At 41.2% G+C, this 16,819-nt stretch overlaps 1 protein-coding gene across 1 annotated transcript in view; it reads right to left on the bottom strand.

Moving 5' to 3' along the window:
• The window catches only part of BARD1 (BRCA1 associated RING domain 1), a 44,097-nt gene that overhangs the window by 3,105 nt on the left and 24,173 nt on the right, over positions 1-16,819 (bottom strand). Inside the window, exons 7-9 of the mRNA XM_058809631.1 lie at positions 10,628-10,736; positions 9,028-9,163; positions 7,921-8,013 (exon numbers count right to left, since the gene is read on the bottom strand). Coding sequence (XP_058665614.1) covers positions 7,921-8,013; positions 9,028-9,163; positions 10,628-10,736 — 338 coding nt within the window. The remainder of the gene's footprint in view (positions 1-7,920; positions 8,014-9,027; positions 9,164-10,627; positions 10,737-16,819) is intronic.

The following is a 16,819-nucleotide window of genomic DNA, read 5'->3' as shown; positions in this document are numbered from 1 at the left end:
ATCTTGAAAGAAACTCGCAGTAATTTGCTGTCAGTTCATACAAATTCACAAAATGCAACAGGAATTCACATTTTAGGTAGAAGTACTTCAATGTGCTTACATCAAAAAAGATAAACCCCTACAGAAAATTGCAACTGGCTGAACACTGCAGCAAATATCTGCCTCCCTGTGCAAGTATCAGATTGATTATTTGCACTTGTTCATTCCTTCAAGGAAAATTAACGTGAGCTAGAAGGGCAAACCTAGTCATGGATTTTCCAGAAAGGCAACTTACATATTCATTATTGATAACAGCAATGAATACTGATAACTTAATTTCAGTACTCATAACTCAGAAATAAATTTAAAAGCTATCTCACATTTTATTTATTTATTTTAAATCACCACAATTCAACAAGACTTCCTGTGTCAATGTGCCTGTAACTTACACTGCTGTTCCTTCCCTCCAAGGAAATACAGATATTAATGGGTGCCACTTACCATAAAGGGAGAACTCTCATCTCATCTTAAGAATGGAACTGTCCATTCATTAAGAGCATGTTTTATTTCAATCCACCATCAAAAGCTCGATTTCAAGGACTTTCACTACAGAGATGAGGTTTTTATACAATAAGTGCATCACAAATTGAGCATCCAGAGCCAGCATCAGTAAATGAAGCAAATGGGATACAAAAGTAATAAAAGATTGAATGAATACAAAAGACTACAATGTCTTTTTGAACTGCTGCTTGCCTGGAAAAAAAAACGGATGAAGTCAGGGAAATGACTAATGTCAGCGGAGAGCTGATGTCACAGAAAGCAGAATCAGTGAGGTCTGCCTTGCCTACACACATCAGTCCATTTCACAGTGCCAGCTCCTGTGAGGAGCTGAAAGCCTCAGAGTTCCTTGTCACACCTGATTACAACCCTCCAAGAGGGCCACAAGAGAGACCCATCCACCTGTATCCTGCTCTCCCCGTGCCCACAAGAACCACCAGGCACACATCTGTTTCCTGCAGAAACTGGAGACATGCAAACTGCCGAGTGTCTGCATGAGCAGCATTCTCATTAACTGCAACTTTTCTTTCCCAGCTAGAAACAGGCCAGATCTGTGTCTTAACAGGGTTGTGACACAAAGGATGTGATTTCCAAATAGCTTAAAGAGCCAAGAGCACAAATTCAGTGCCCAGGTATCTTCCTTCACTATAAATATTTCAGGAGGCAACAGCTAGGTCTACATACACACACCTTCATGGAGCAAAAAAAACCTCTGGGGTTTTTTTTGGTGATGGAAAATCAGTACATTTTCAATTAGTGAACATATTTTCCATACAAGATCTAGAAGAAGAATTTGCTCTGACATAGAGTGTTACAGGTTTTGAGAAAGGTGCTTACAACACTGAGGGGAACGGTCAAGGATTATTTATCCATGGAGGAAGAATTCCTGACTAGAAGAAGGAAAGCAAATAATCTAAGTGATGGAGACCAGTATGGCCTTTAACTGCAGATTTTGTTCAGACTGATTTGTTGCCAAGTGGCTCCTTTCTCCTCAATGACTCCTGCATGCTACAGAGTTTGTATTAAAGAACTAAGGAAGTCAAATATCAGAACAAAAAAAGAAATAAAAGGGAAACATGCCCTCGTTCTCATATATGAGATAAAATGACAGAAGGCTCAAACTGTTTTTATACCTAATTCCATATTAATTTGTCTAAACAAAAGGTTATTCTCCTGTTCTTTTTTACCCCCTCTCCACACAAAATTTGCTTCTAGATCTCTAAATCTCCATTATCATTTTCAGGAGCAGTGAATCCTGTTGGATGCAATAGCCCAGGTGAGGTTCTCAGAGACAGAACAACCAGCTCTGGCTGTGTTATGGTGTCACTTGGAAGCAGCAGGAATGTGCAAGTTTTACCTTTCTTCCAGGAGACTGTATGACCAACCACAAGATGATGTTGTGCTAAAAACAATGATATCCAATTTCACACTTGAGAGTAGGGGTACAAACAGAAGGTTGCAGCACACTGCAGACCCTTCCAGCCTGGGTTTTTTTTTTTTGGTTTTTTTTTTTTCTTACTGCTACAGATTTTATCTTCTTTGAAAATGAGTGTTGAGTCCATTCAGTATAGGCCAGGTCTTTTCCTTCAGTAGGCATTAATTTTAAAACTGCTAACATGTATAAATGGCTAGATAACAAGACAGTTCCATTTTAATGGTCTCTTCATCCAACTCAGTATCATCCTGATTAGGACATATAAAAGGAGATAAAACTCCATACTTTACTCACAGATATATCAGTCTGCTACTTTTACAGGAACTTTTCCAGAAGCTCTTTTGACCTTACATCATTTAAGTCAAAATGCCCCTTTGATTTCCAACAGGAGCCATGTTTAACTGACTCCCCAAACTCCTGACATCAGACTCTCATTTCTTTAGCACTCTCACTGAAAATCCACCAGTGAGAACCTGATGCCAAGGCACTGGTCACATGAATGGACTGAAAAAATTGCTATTACCCTAATTTAAAAATAACCAGGATACCATCTCCCTTCTGAAACTGAGATGGACACCTTAGGTACTTATGCAAAAAATGTTCAAAATAGGACTGAATCTCAGAAGGACAAGGACAGCCCTGAAGAAGGTTTCTGAAAATGGAAGGGAACCTAAACTTACTTTTGAAAAGACACCTGTAATTTTAGGAGGAAGCAGAGATCAGGCTTGTGTTGTTTTCCTCTACACATTCAGAGTCTGTGCACTCTTGACCAGCAGGCCTGACTAAAAATCTAATCTGTTCTGTTCTAACATAAGATTATCCAACTTGCACAGGGTCTCAGCCATTCTTGATTTATTCCTTAACACTACAGCCAGTAAGAGCTGTGGACCATCTAAGTTTGAGGCTGTTCAGGTTTATCCTTGCTCTTGGAGAGAAGAGGGTGATGATTACAGCTAGGTGTTAATGGCCCTTTAGTTTAACCTCAGTAGCTGCATCAATCACCCATGAAGGGCAAGACTTGTGTGAGTGCAAGTGGGATTTTAATGCTCATGGAGCAGAGCAGAGCTGCCCTGCAGTGCCAAGGTCAGTGTGCAAGCCCTGATGGAGAAAGCTGGCCTGACACAACACCACTGTGGGGTCAGCTCCCATGGGCACAGGGGAGCTGTGCAGAGTTCTGCCCTGGAAATACAGAGCATCACAAGCTCCAGAGCCTCCTAAAGAGCTGATTTCACACCTGCAAGTTTTAGGTAATTTGCACCAAAATTTAGCAAAATCCAAGCCTGCACTGAAGTCCCTAGAAAACTTGGCAGGAAGAAGTTTTAGCTTAATGCATCCACATTTGGCACACAGAGCACTGCTCATTTTCTCCCCTGACTGACAAGATCAGTAAAGCATCACTACCTACACTGATCCTGATTACCTCACTGAGCAGCTGCCCCTGCCTTCTCACCTTTGAGATCTAAGGAGCAAGCAGGTTAACAGGGTGCCCACTCTAATTGACCTTTGATACAAGTGCAGCTGCTAGCACTGGAAATAAAAGAACTCATTATTTGCAAAATTTAACATCAGAGCCCTCTAATCCTTATTCATGTAAGTCTTATTGGTTTGTAATGAAACTAACTGCATCAGCAAAAACATTGATGAGAATGAAGTACAAAAAAAACCTGGTTGCCAAGAACAAGTTGTAATCACCCACAGATACCCAAGGGTATCTCTCAGTAACTCAATTAGCCTTAGTGGAGTTGTGTTGGATTTGCATTAATAAGGCAAAGAGCAGGGGTTAGTCCCAAAAATCTCTCAGAATGGCTAAAGGTAATTTAGGAATACATGATAGCAACAAAGAAGATTAAATACTACACCTCCAAGATCTGGTAGAGAGTGCACCTGATACTTCCTTAGCTCAGTCTGCAATAGGTTTTACAACTTACATGCAGATTGAGTAAAGACTGATGGGATTTTTTTAACCTAGAAATCTGGACTGAGAAAGCTTTAGGGGAATCTGGCATAGCTGCCTTCAATTTGTTTTCATAAACAGCATTACAGGCCTCTGCTACAGCAAAGAATTTTCACACAGTCTCTCATATGCTCATAAACTGACTTCAGACACAGAGATTTCCATGGAGTGAGGTAGAGATCTCACTGGTGAAACAAGAGCAGTCTGTTTGCTCATCACATGCAAATGACACAAGATCTGCAGAGACTGAAGTGCATCTGCTTAAGAATGGTAGCTTGCAAGTGAATCCAGGTGGTATTTATTGAACAGCGTGGAACAGGTGCTTAGGAAGTCCTGAAACATTCCCAGCAGCTGGGAGCATGTGATTTTAAAATTATTCCTTCACTTGGAGCCCCAGGAGTTCTATGTGCTTTGGAAAGAAACACTGCTGGCCACAGCTGTTTTCTAGTGATCAAAGTGACTGGAGGTAGCCTTTCCTAAGGTCAGGTTAAATTTAAATTCCCCCAGGAGTGCTCATCCTCTGGATTCCATCACAGGCTTTTTAATGAGTGAGGTTGTATTTCCTATCATCTTCCTTGATGCCATGTTTTCTTCAAACCAGAAGCCAGCTAGAACAAAGAACTCCACAAATATGGAAAACTGAGTACTTGGATGGCACAGAACAGAGGGAGCTTTGGAAACACCAAGGTTTCCTTTTCTTCTAGACCTTATTTCAAACCAACCCACCTCCAATCTCTGCAGACACCACACTGAAGATATTCTCACTCCCATTTTCTCCTCTGCAAACCCCAGCAGCTTCACTGTGTAAAGCTGTGAGTTCCTTCCCAGCAGGTGCAGGCACTGAGGGAGTGCAGAAGTTCAGCCCCTGCTGGTTTGAAGAACTGCCCTCAGCTGCACACCCCATACAACCAGAACCTGCACTTGGGAGAGTTCTAAAGGCTCTCAGAGGTAAAGTCCTTTTGTAGGAGGCTGCTGAAGGAAGTTTCCAAGTACAGAAAGAGAATGAAACTCCAGTGATCAAAAGTTTTGGGTGTTTCAAGGAGGGAGGGCTTTGCTGAGAACCAGCCAGTCACCTAAAAGATGATTTTGCATGAAAGAGAGACAGTCCAGCCTGAGGAGCAGTCAGCTCAAGCAGCTTTGCACTCCTCTGCTCTAACAGCCTAAACAAGGATGGGCATAGAAAATTCAGAAAGATGTTTTCACCTTGAAATGTCAGTCATGCAGTCCCCTAGCTCTTCCAGTCAACTCCCTGCTGTTGTGAGTCCTTACAGGAAAAGCAGTTTTTTCTGCCTCCTTATAATGATCAGAACTAAATCACTGCTGCTGCTTTCAGGTAAGCAAAGCAGGGGAAGGAATGAGCAATCAGATGCTTAGAATTCTGCCAGACACTTCTCTGCCAGGACTGACACAAGCTTGTTTCAATGCATATCATTACTGAGATCATTTTTCATTCCCTGCTTTAAAAGATGACAATAACTTTAAGAAAAAAAACAAGCTGAAAAGCTATTAAAGACTTCTGCTGGTTTTAATTACACTGTTCTATGCTGCACATAAAGCTGAGAGGAAATACAGTGCTGCTTGAATCTTTGTCTCAGCCCACTTGCAGAAGGATAATGACTGGCCACTTCGTGCCCTATTACCATCCCTGAAATAATAAAGGCCATAAAATAATGAAACCAGTGAAAGATATGGCCAAGGGCAAGGAGCACTGTGGCAACACTGCCTCAATTCAATTCTGTGCTGCCTTGCAAGTGGATGCACTGCTGACAGTACAGAAAAGGTGGCAAAGCAACTGGTAACATCCAATTGTTCTTCTGTGAAGATCTAATATTGCTCAGTGGTGACATCCTTTCATCCTAATCTCCTCCCTGAAGACAAAAACTGGGGATACATACTTAAATCTTGGCTCCCCAACAGCTCAAACCCTGCTGGAATATTCCACATTACCTCTCTACCAATATGAATGGATGCTGGATCTGTGTGCATGGACACATGGAAACAGGAGTATCACAGAATCACCCCAAGAGAAGGAAACTGCTTTGTATAATATTCACAGCTTGCTGTAACACAAGAGTTAACATAAGAGACTCTCAAATAAAATACTGTTTTGCAAGCTTCTGATGTTTTTTAAGAAGAGGTATAATGTGTAGGCTATAAATATAACTTTAAAGATAGCAGTCAAACGCAGCTTACCTGGTAGTAAAAAAAAAAATTCAAACACTCCCTTATGCATAGTCAGCATTTCATTAAGTGCCTCACTGAGCTTTGTTTTTTCAAATATTTTAGTGAATTTTTTCAACATGAATTCACTTTAAGTGAATAGCTTAGAACAGTGAACCATAAACAACAACTTATATTTATTATATAACCAGGAAATGCACATACTTTTGGAAGTTTATTTGCATCACATTTAAGGAAACTTATCCAAATAGAAGTCAAAAAGGCACGATAAATGGAAATGAAAAGGAAAAGCAAGGACCTCTTTTTCCTAGACAAATGTTCCATCAGCAGGAGTCCCATTATTTGTTATAACAATCTTTAACTTGTAATGACTCTGAAGAAGACTGATAACAGACTGGTGGGAACAGATGGAGTGGTGCTGTTAATTATAGGCACTTAGCTGCATCAGACCCCATGAGTTATTGCTAACATTTCCCACTAGGGAGGAGAATCACTTGCTTTTAAGTAGTATGTTGCTTACTAAGCTGGGAGCATTAGCAGCCAGGATTGTATTAATCAGTACCAACAGCATAAAATAAAACTCAACTGTGAAAAAAAACCACAAAAATACTCCCTGAATAACCCCTGGACTATATAATATTTTTTTTTTTAGTTTTTCCAATTGCCTCTAAATATGAAAGTTCTTCATGAAGATTTAAATTCAGGTCTCACTAATGAAATCTCTCTATCACTCAGAAGTTTTCTAAGCATCTGAATAGCAGGAAGATGAAATGAAATAAAGGAAGCACACAGGATAGAATGTATGCAAACCTTCTGGGTTGAGTGAAGGCAAGGACCTGCCAAGGAATTCACCACAAAAACAGGGTTTTCAGTCTTGGGAAAAAAAGCATGGAACAAACTCTCTGGAAGCCAAATGAACACCCTGAGTCCAGTGTCCAACCTGATGCTGTGCTTTAGTTTGCAGCTTCTGAGGCTTTGCACAGTGTTTTCATAAACATTAGTGTCCAGGCCATTAAAGAATCCTTATGTTCTGACATTTAGTCACACAGTAGAAAACTGGAATGAAATCTGTCTGTAAGTTTTCCATGGGTAATTAACTCATTTGTAGTGTCCTTATTAGCTAAAGGGACTTAGCCATAAAGGTCAAGGGGAAGAAGATGTGTTTTGCATCTACTGTGAAGGCAGATAGTAAGAAATACATCAGAATAAATAAACAAACTCAAAATTTAGGGTTTAAGTCCACAGAACAGCTGTATAAAAAGCATGCACTGTATAAACACAAATTACAGACTGCATGAAACGTGACTTGCATGCTAAATTAGAAGTTAGAAGGAGGTTAAAAGTTCCAACTTCCAATAGATCTGAGCTTGTATGTGAACATAAGCTCACTTCCCACAGGCCTTGAGCACATATCCCAAGCAAGCCAAAGTCTCCTCTCAATTTCAATGCAAACTGCTCATAACAAATCCTAGAATTCAATAAAACCCTTCCTTCTCTCCCAGGGTGTCTTGCATAATGTTCCAAATCAGTCTTAATGTGGCAATGAAAAAATTCACTCCCCACTGATACTTAGGCTATGATCTCTTCAACACACCTAATGATGAAATGCACTCTTACCAAGGAAGTAGTAATTACATTTAATCAAATATATTCAAGTAAATTTCTAGTCATTCCTGAGAATTGAAAACAATGCCTTGCACTTCGTGTCAAGATAGCACTGCTATTGATATTGTTGAAAAAGAAAGTTTCTTTGGAATTCCATCTACAATTTCTCCTTAAAAACCCCAAGGAGTGCCACATCTTTAATACTTACATTCAAACTTGAGGACCCAACATCCAGCCAGAACAGCCATCATGCACTTGACAGTGGTTGGCATTGGAACATCAGGGATAACAAGGTGAGTTACTAGGAGAGAGATTACATCAGTAAAACTAAAAGCACAGAAAAATCAGAACCATGCCTGGCTGAAAAGCAAGTAATCATTATTTAAAGAATAAGCAGACTATAATAATTTATCAGTACTCTTTCCAGCACAAGGAGGTGATTTTTGAGACTATGATCTGAGTTAGTAGGAGAGCTATTAGAAATTTTGTGGGCTTCAACATACACTTGCTGTGAAAAAGGGAACTCATGGTTTTATAGTTCTACACTAACACTTAAATTAAATCTTCAGATGAGGCTCCAGTTTATAGGACAGCATTTTTTTTCAATCCTTTTAGAGTAAAATATAACTCTGACAGGAATCTTATTGAGGGATCTCACTGCCTTTAATACAAAGCTAACAGAACTCCACTCAACATTCTGGAATAGTAATTCAGAAGTGAAAGATGGTAGGGGGAAATGATCTTAACATTTTGTTCACAAGCACTCCAAAGAAAAACAGGAGGGATTAAAGACAATATTGCTGTCCTCATTGAGGGGAAAAGAACTCCACCAAACCCCATAATTTGGGTTCACCGATCTTAATGAAGTACAAAATCTGAAGGAAGGCAGCATGTGAGAAGATATGTAAACCTTCAGTCAATGCCATGCCCTTCTCTCAAGGCTCATTTCTCCCCAAGGCTCACTTCTGGAGAGTAAAAACTTTACAGGATGTCTCACAAGCAGATACCTTAAAGTTGGTAAAAGGGGTGTAAAGAGAAGAGGCCTCTGAGGAGACTCTGGGATTTTAAATAACAGACAATAAACTGCCAAACTGTGGCTCCCCCTGAAACCTCCTGCCCGGATAGCCAGACAAGCTTTATTATGTGTTTACATGCAAAACACACCTTCACCCCACTGCAGCTACAGCTCAGGGGTTTCAGAAACTGCCCTTCCCAGCAGTGATAAAAAGCCTCTTGCAGGTAGTACCTTAAACCATAAAGTGCAGGACTGCAGTTACTTATATTTGGACAGAGACATTTCAACAGGACTCCTTACCTCTGCTGTTAAATTCAGTGCACCTCTGGGCCTTCAGGACTGCTGCTAATTTGTTCAGCAATTTCTGCTGCTCCACACTAAGATTGCTCCCCAGTATACCAAGGGGTCCATTTCTTGGCTGGCTGGAGCTCAGCACCTGCATGAACACAAAATTCTGCAATCAGCTCAATATTTGGGAACATAAAGAAAGCAACTTACTTACTGGGCAGCTTTCTTTTTCAAGAATAAGCATTTTGAAACAATTCACGGCAAGCTTAGTGGACAGGGTCCATGAATAAATGTCCATGTAACAAATCAGCTCCACATTAGAGATACTTCATGAAGCTTATGCAAGGTACCAAACCATGGATCAGTTTTTCCTCCCTTGCCCTCTTTGGTGCTTTTTAAAGACACTGGGGGGCACACACAGAGCTGGTTGAACACTGTGTAAACAGCCTGGCAGACTGCAGTGTTGAAGGAGAATAAAAATCCCAATTAAGTAGTAAAACCTCCTACTTCTAGCAAAGTATTAACAGAACATTATTGAGTAACCTATATAATTAATATCTGCATTTCCTTTTAGTAAAAGGCCCTAATATTTACCCTGTAAGCAACCAGTGCTGAAGTGGGATTTCAGATGTGGGTAGTGTTAATGCAAAGTAAGAGGAGCTTTAGGATACTGCAGCTCCTGGATTTTCCTAAATACTCCAGATTCCATAGCCCAGACAGACCTTTGAGCTCCAGTTACCCCACAGCCTCAGGCTCTGGATCAAGTCATCCATGTGAGCACACACTCACCCCAAAGCAAATGCAAATACCAAAATGGTTTGTTTGGCACAGAAGAGCTACATCTTACACCTGCTGCAGGTGGAAGGAACAGCCACATCAGTCCTGGTTTAGCAGCAAGTTTACTTTTGGCCACTGGGTACCTGTGACCTCAATGAGGAGGGATCTTTGCAGGCTGTATGGGCTGGAGTAGATATGGGCTGTTTCTATCAGCCAGGTCAGCTTAATCCTCCTCCACTGGGAAGCACAAAGCATTTCATAATGCAGCCATTTGTTAGGTCTGAGCACCTGATTCTGGTTACAAGTCCTGGGAAGTCTTTGTCCAAAGGAGGAGAAAAACAAAAATCCCAGCACAACCTCCCAAAAGCTATTTTCTAGTGCTGACCTGATATTTCCATTGCTGGACAAAGGATGACAGTGGAACAGCCTTTTAAAGGCACACAAAAAGCACCTGGAACAAAGGCTGCTGCTGTTTGCAGACAGTTTGGAAAGCAGAACAAATTTAGGTATGCAGAAAAACAACATCAACAGCAAAGTTCAAGCACTGATACTTGAGGAATAACACAGGCTCGTTCTCCTGTAATAAAACCACATGACAAGAAACATCTTTTGTCTTCCCATATAAAGCTGTAACACAGAACTTCATAGTTTGTCAGTGTTCCACACACATCCTGGAAACACTGTCCAAGACAGCTCCCAACCTATTTTAAGCCTCCCTGTAAAGGAGGTGATGTACTGTACTTACATCTGAGCCTTCAATATTTAAAGGAAGAACTCACAGCTTGTTGTTCTGTTAAAAAGCAAAACACAAAAACAAACCCACACAGACATTTACCTCAGAGGGCTGGGTGAGTGAAAATGATTCATTCTCCACTGGTAACATGAGCAGAGATTTCATCTTTTTGCTTTCTGCGTAGTCCACAGGCCGCAGACCAAATATATTACTGGCAAAACAAGCACAGATGGGTTTAAGTAAATAAAATGTGACTTGATTCTTAACTAACCAGGCATATTAGCTGGGTAGCTTTCCCTCCCACTTTCTTATTAATATGTAATTTCAGCTAAAAGCACAAAGCTTCAAGTAAGAATTGCATCCAAGACAGATGGATACTGAATTACAAGCTGTTGCATTCGGCTGAGGAGTAAGGGATGCTCAGAGCAGAATGTTCAGTTAAATAAACCACAGCCTCTGTTAAACTGTCTCAAGATGCACTTTGAGATCATTTGCAAGACCCAGAAATTTCAGCTTTAATCTTTCATTGCAGTCATAGAACCAAGCAATGTATTTTTGGCTTATCCATTTGCCATAAAAGACATGTCAGAAGACTCTCCATAGTGTATTAAACATGGGAGCTTGATGTGGTAGTGCTTTTATGGGAAAAGCTATCTGCTTCCTACTTGGGAACCACAGCTCCCTTGCCCTTCCAACTCTGTGTGTGCATCTCATTTTCCCTCAGTGTACTGTTCCACAGAACACATTAGAGCCAATTCAGTCAGATTTTAGTTGGTTTGCCAATTTTGTTCAAAGCTATTGATTGCAGGTGGCACCTCATAGTTAGTTATTAGCTGTGCTTCCAGACTGATTTCCTCTTTTAGCACTCCTCAGACAGAGGTGATTGCTATAAACACATCAAACTCAGCCATGGCTTCAATTTCTTCTCCACACAACTTTGCTGCTGCAGGACAGCAGTGAGGGGAGGAAAGCCTGAAATTGCAGAACAGGTATCACTGCCATTAGCAAACAGGAGCCTCTGCCAGCACTCTGGGGAAATATTCTGCTTGCTTCACCCTTTGTGAGAATCATGGCTGCTGCAGCTGATCCTCTGCTGCCCACCTCACACAGCTCTGGCTCTCCAAAGGCACAATGAGAGCTCATTATGGAGGGGAAGCTCGTCATGAGAACAAAGCCCTGACTCAGTGTCTGAAACCTGGCAAGCTTAGTCATCAAACAATGAAACATTTAAAGAGGTCACAGGACCACTGCAGCTTTGAAGAGCTCTCTCTTGGCCACACATTTCTGTGCAGTAGGAATCCAGGAAGCTTTACAGGGAATTCCACAGAAGGCCATAACCCAATCCAGCCCAAAGAGCAGCTCAAATTATTAAGTCTCCACTCTGACTTAACTAGGAGGCTTTGGCCAGTGCTGAGCTGAAAGATAAGTCTGACCTTAGCACCCTTCTGTAGCCCTGCTCACTAACACAGCCCCTGGGGAAAACACCAGTCCACAAAAATCCCCCCCAGAAGAGTCCAGGATGGTGTTTTACACTATTACCAACCCCAAGCTCTTCTGTGCTACTAATGAGCACAGTGCAGGCATAATAGAAACTGTGCAGACTGAAAGATAATTGGTTAAATCTCTGCCCAGGCTGGGAGTTGCAGCCCATTAAATATTGTCATGCTGTTCCTGCTTTGTCATGCATCATCAGGGTAGCTCTTGCCCTTTCCTTAAATAAGGCCAATATTCAACTCAAACTGCTGCAAGATAAAGCTCCTTTGAACAATGCATCCAGACAGGGGGAGAAATGCATATAAATATCATCAAACACCCCCAAATCACCTTTAGACTAGCTGGCTGACCTTCCACTGTGAGCTAAGCAGAGGGAGGAATCCCTGCATGTCAGTAGCACAGATTTGGGAGTGCTTTTCCCTCCAAAAGCACAGTAAGGTTCTTGACTGTTGGAAAAAACTCATCAATGTTTACCATAGGAAAAAAACCTCATCAATGTTTACCCTAGAAAGAAAACCCTCATCAATGTTTACCATTAAAAAGACATAGACCACCCCAGTTAAATATAGAACATTTTTTGCCAATTGAACTGTACAAACACAAGCTCCAGCTCCTCCTTCTGTATTCACTTACAATTTTCTGCTACAGTTTTATGCTTGCTTTAGTTGCTTCTTACACTAGAGTGTTGTGACATGCTGTCCCATCATTATTCAGCATTGAAAAATTAAGGGTTATTTACTGCATGTTAAGGTGGCATAGTTAAATTGTGACAAGTTTTAGAGCTGAGGTCTGAAAAAGGAACACCAGCACAAGAAATGGTTTAGGACTTTAGAATATTTGCAACTAAACAGATTGTTGAGCTTAAAGAGAGTGTGAAAGTGTAGATGAAACAGGAGAAAAGAGGGTTTACATAATCAAAACCAATACAAGGAACACATCCTAACAACAGATTTTCAAGGAGGATAGTGTTGTAATTTACTTTTCAAAGAGAAAGGATGAAAACTACATTTGTACTTTTTTAGTAAGGCAGGGGAATGGGGAGCAGAAGCTTTAGGGAAATGGTGCTCACATCCATCTTTATCTCATCCATCTGAACAAGGGAAATCATCCACCTTGTTCTAAGACTAATTGTTACCCAATTTTCAAAACCAAATCAGACATGCACATTACATCCACCCTAACACACAAACAGTGTTTTCAGAAATACCAATAACGCTGTGTGCTCCTCCTACAAATCTGAGGTTGTTGGGAATGGCTCCAGTGCACATGATGAGTTCCACACTCAGCAGGAACACACAAGTGTTTCTGCTGGAGAGAAATTACTGAGGTGCCTAAGCTGGAACACAAGGTCCCCAAGGCACCCTTCTTTCTACCAGAAGGCAAGTGGCCTTTCTAGAAGTTTTTTCAAACGTTCCAGAGTCAAGTGTACATTTGGGTGCAAGCAGCCTCCTGTCAGCCAGTGTCAAGGTACTGAATAATCAGTAGGGGGCTTCTACAGCTGGAACAAATCCAATCCCACAGCAGGATGGCTGTGCTGAGAACAAAGAGGAGCCCAGTGAGGAGCAACACAACCAAATCTGAGTGTGACTTTCCATGAAATGACATAATACTTTGCAATTCTTTATAATCAGGGCTTTTAAGCTGCTCCACAAACCAAGTTTTGCCCCGGTCCCACAGAAGAGTTCAGCAGTGAAGGAGCCAGGTCTCAGTGCACTACCCACTAACTCCAGACATGCAAATCTGATTGGCTCAGGGCTCCCCAGAGAGCACCTGGATTTTAAAAATCAGTGCTAAGTAGAAACCTTTTCTGAACCTGACACAGGGAAGAAAACCTCATCTGTGTAGCCAGAAAGACCATCTGAGATATCCAAACAGAGCCAGGAATTTAATTAACCTACTGCCAGCAGGAAGCTCAGCACACTGTCTTGCACTTGGGCAGCAAAGACCTGCACTATCCTGACTCAGAATAAGGAGACAAAATGGTATCAGTGCCATGAGTCTAATGCCTCCTGGAATGACTGCAGGTTATAATCATTTTTGTCCCTGTGCCATTTATAATTGAGGACCATGGTCTTCCCCTTAGCACTCCTACAGGTTTGTTCAGAGTCAGACTCACAACCACTATACCTAAAAACCCAGAGCAAGATGACAGTTTCTGCTAATGCTAAACTTAGTGTGCATGAAGAACTGGAAAGACAGCCCATTTGAGTGAAAGCATTTAGGAAGTACTGTGAAATTGCAAATGCACAGATCTAATTTTTCAAATCACTTGGCTTGCTGTGAAGCAAAGAAAGAAGAATTCAAGCATGTTGAAAAAAGCCATAAAAATAAAAATTAGTTATGTGTAGGAGATTAATGTAAAAAAACTAACAGGACCAGTAGGACAATTAATAGGTCCACTGGTCCATATAATATTTTTCATTTGTAGTTTGTGTCTCTCCCAGTCAGTGAAAACTTCAATGAAGTTGTGGACAACTGCAGTGCCATGACTATTAAATTTCATAGACTTCAAGAAAGAAATTTTGCCAAGGAATAAGAAATCTCAGGATTAATTTAATCTGTTCCTGCTTGGTCCAAAAGATACAAGGCTGCTTCCTGTTATATAGAGCCATTTCTTAATGCACTACAAGTTAATATCAAAGGAGAAAAACACAGCCTGAAAGGCCCTTGGAACATGCCCACTGGATGGGTTTGTGAATATCTGACATCAAAATCTGAAATGGCAAAGTCCCAGCTCTCTGGATAGGGCTGTACCTCACTCACTGAGGTTTCTCAGGGACCAGCTGTAGCTGCTTCCAGATAAATCCTACATCCCTTCACAGACCAGCAAGTCTTACCTGCCTTTGGACCTGCTGTCAGTCATTACTGCACACCTTTAAATAGGTCCACTGGTCCATGTAATATTTTTCATTTGTAGTTTGTGTCTCTCCCAGACAGTGAAAACTTCAATGAAGTTGTGGACAACTGCAGTGCCACAACTATTCAATCTCACAGATTTCCAAAAAGAACTTTTGCCAAGGAATAAGGAAATACCAGGATTAATTTCTGGCAAAAGAGGAAGCCCTCATCTGTTCCTGTTTGGTCCAAAAGATACAAGGCTGCTTCCTGTTATATAGAGCCATTTCTTAATGCACTACAAGTTAACATGAAAGGAGAAAAACACAGCCTGAAAAGCCCTTGGAATGTGCCCACTGGAAGAGTTTGTGAGTGTCTGACATCAAAATCTGAAATGGCAGTCTCAGCTCTCTGGACAGGGCTGTACCTCACCCACTGAGGTTTCCCAGATAAATCCTACACCCCTCCACAGACCAGTGTGTCTCACCTGCCTTTGGACCTGCTGTCAGTCATTCCTGCACACCTTTAAAATCAATTTCACCTGGCACAACCGAGTATCATGCTCAATTTCCAAACTAGTGCTCTAAGCAGGCTGTTGGATGCAAGCTCTGTTTTTGTTCCAGTAGATTAACTCTTCAACACACAAGGGGCATTAAGACACCAAACTGAGTTAATTCTACTGTTAAGACAGCAGCAAGACATCAGTCACTCCTGGGAGGTTTCATGCTATATATTTCATGGTGTCCCAAGTAAGATTTGAATGCATTTGTCATGTTCACATTTTACTTAGTTTAGTTAAAGTAAAACACTTAAGTAAGCACAGTGAACTAATCAAACTTTCCTCCCCGCTCCTGTGAGATAAAGAAGAATCACTTTATCCCACCACATTAAGAAGAGACCTCTCCTTGGCTGAAAGTTAATTCATTGTGAGCCTGGAGAGCCTACAAAAGGACTAGAATGGGGTTTATACACCAAAGAGAAAAAAAAAAGTGAACTAAAATTAGACCAATTTATCCATTTGACAAAACTGGTTTGGTGTAGTCTTAGCTCACATGCTGCACACCTCTCAAGTTAAGGCACTCCTCAAGAAAATACACCTTGGAGATGCAAACTCTACTCATCACTGCTTCAACTTCTACTGTAAAGACCCTAAAATAATGTGAAGGTGAGCATTAAGTAGAAAGAGATCAATTATAACTAGCCATAATGAAATGAACTGTAATTGCACCATTTGAAGTGATCAGCCTGTTCTCATCTCCTGTTTTCAGAACTGTGGCCAGCTGGTTTCAGAGATCTAGGAAAAAAGTCACTGAAGAAAAACAAGCCTCTTGTCAGATGTGACTCCATTACAAGGATACCTGCATCCACTAGGAAAAAAGAATTAACTAAACCTTCTAGATGCAAGAATGTTCAAACCCCTTACCTAGCCAAATCCAACCACTGCCTCATCAGGACTACAACTGGCAGAGGCTGCAAAAATATCCTGTGATATTTGCAAAGTCATGATCCAGGGGAAGATCACAGCACCATTCCCTGCTGGAAGCTACTGGGGCACAGGAGGGAAGGGAGGCACAAGGCATTCTCAGGAGCCTCAGACACACTGTTCTTGTTTCTGCTGTTTCTTCACAGTGTTTGGAAGAGGTGAGCAGAGCAAGCCTGAAAACTTGGCTTGTACATCTGTTTCTCTGTGGCTCGAATGCGATTTGTAAAAATGGGGGAGAGGAAACCCCAACCCCTTTTCCATGCAACACACACAGTGGCATTTCAGCCAGAGAGCCTACAGAAGATCTGGAAGCCTCAGTTATTCCAGGAAGGATGGACAGGACTGAATTTGTGCCACAGCACCCAGACAAATCACACAAAGATTAATGGCAGCTACATTTGTTCTCAGAGATTTTAACTGAATGTTATCTACATTCAGTGAAAAGTTAAAGCAGGGCTTAAGGTTTACATAAATCTCCCCTT

The sequence above is a fragment of the Ammospiza caudacuta genome, chromosome 8 (genome assembly GCF_027887145.1).
Source record: "Ammospiza caudacuta isolate bAmmCau1 chromosome 8, bAmmCau1.pri, whole genome shotgun sequence".
In the NCBI taxonomy this organism is placed as follows: domain Eukaryota; kingdom Metazoa; phylum Chordata; class Aves; order Passeriformes; family Passerellidae; genus Ammospiza; species Ammospiza caudacuta.
Note: the sequence above shows the minus strand (reverse complement) of the source record. Positions and strands in the feature narration are given on the sequence as shown.